A 1,275-nucleotide genomic window follows, 5' to 3' on the forward strand; every position below is an offset into this window, starting at 1 on the left:
TTATTTCTTCCCCCCCCTCTCTCTCTCTCTCTCTCTCTCTCTCTCTCTCTCTCTCTCTCTTTCTCTCCCCTGTTTCTCCCCCACACCTCACTCCCATGAGGACGGTTAACGGATATTCTGTGTGGTTTGTTCCTCCTTTGTCATTAAACATCCATCGTCCTTATCTCTCCTCTTTATGTGTTGTTCTCTAATACACCTCAATCGGCGTTTATATCACATATTTATGTTACAAGTGCCGTAAAACTCTTGCCAAACCTAAAAGTCTCCGTCCCCCCCCTCTAGTTTCCCCTTCTCCTCCCCCCTTCTCCCCCTCCTCCTCCTCCTCTCTCCCACCCTCTCCCCAAACAGACCACCCACGGTGTCTGTGACGTATACGGACTCCAGCTCTTCCTCTGTCATGGGCGTCCACTCTCTGGTCTATGGCAACGTAGACGTTTACAGTGCCAGCGTGAGTCTGCTGGCAGGGCCCAACTTACCCAAGAACCGGACGATTTGCTTAGAGGCCGTGGATGGAGGGTGAGTCATCATCATCACCGTAGACGTCATCGTCATCATCATCATCATCATTGAAATAATATATAAACGAAAGCTTAGAAACACGACATTATGCAGCAAGAAAAAAAAGACAAAATATTTTCACAAGTAATAAAAATGATACATAACATTTTTCTGTGAAACCGCGTCCGTCATGGGAGATAGATACTTATGAGCTGCATAGGAGAATGATGTTAAATTTCCCTTTTAAGTTTAGAATAGTGTCTGTGGTATTGCGGTTGAGTTTTTGTCCATTGCGTGTAGAAAACGTAAGTTTGATTCCCTCGTCCAGAGGTTGAAGGGCGCCACTGGTTTGTCCTACTTCTTTACTCTTTACTCTGTACATTGGAATGTTTAATCCTGGTCAGTTCAGGTTGACCATGGAAACACCTCCGAAATGATATATCATTGCGTCGACGGAGGTGTGAAACTATTACAGTCTATCCAGATCCTAACAGCTGAGAAATTAAAGGGATGAATCAAAAACACTTAGAGATGAGGTTAATCCGATCAGCTTATCACTCTTCTTTCTGTCAAACTACTCCGCAGTTCATTCTCCTGCTTTTCTTCTTCTTCCTCCTCCTTCTCCTCCTCCTCCACCTCCTCCTCCTTCATCTCCATCCTCTTTTTCCCTTTTCCCATACGTCTGTCTGTGTCTTTCTTCATATCTAACAAGCGTATACACACATGCACACACACACACACACACACACACACACACACACACACACACACACACAC

The 1,275-nt window shown here is 45.0% G+C and overlaps 1 protein-coding gene across 1 annotated transcript in view; it reads left to right on the forward strand.

The window, feature by feature from the left end:
• LOC101853903 (mucin-2-like) overlaps positions 1–1,275 on the forward strand; it is a gene marked incomplete at its 3' end in the record, with an annotated part of 19,557 nt that overhangs the window by 9,737 nt on the left and 8,545 nt on the right. Inside the window, exon 3 of the mRNA XM_035972287.1 lies at positions 349–516. Coding sequence (XP_035828180.1) covers positions 349–516 — 168 coding nt within the window. The remainder of the gene's footprint in view (positions 1–348; positions 517–1,275) is intronic.

The sequence above is a fragment of the Aplysia californica genome, unplaced genomic scaffold (genome assembly GCF_000002075.1).
Source record: "Aplysia californica isolate F4 #8 unplaced genomic scaffold, AplCal3.0 scaffold00021, whole genome shotgun sequence".
NCBI classification, from domain to species: domain Eukaryota; kingdom Metazoa; phylum Mollusca; class Gastropoda; order Aplysiida; family Aplysiidae; genus Aplysia; species Aplysia californica.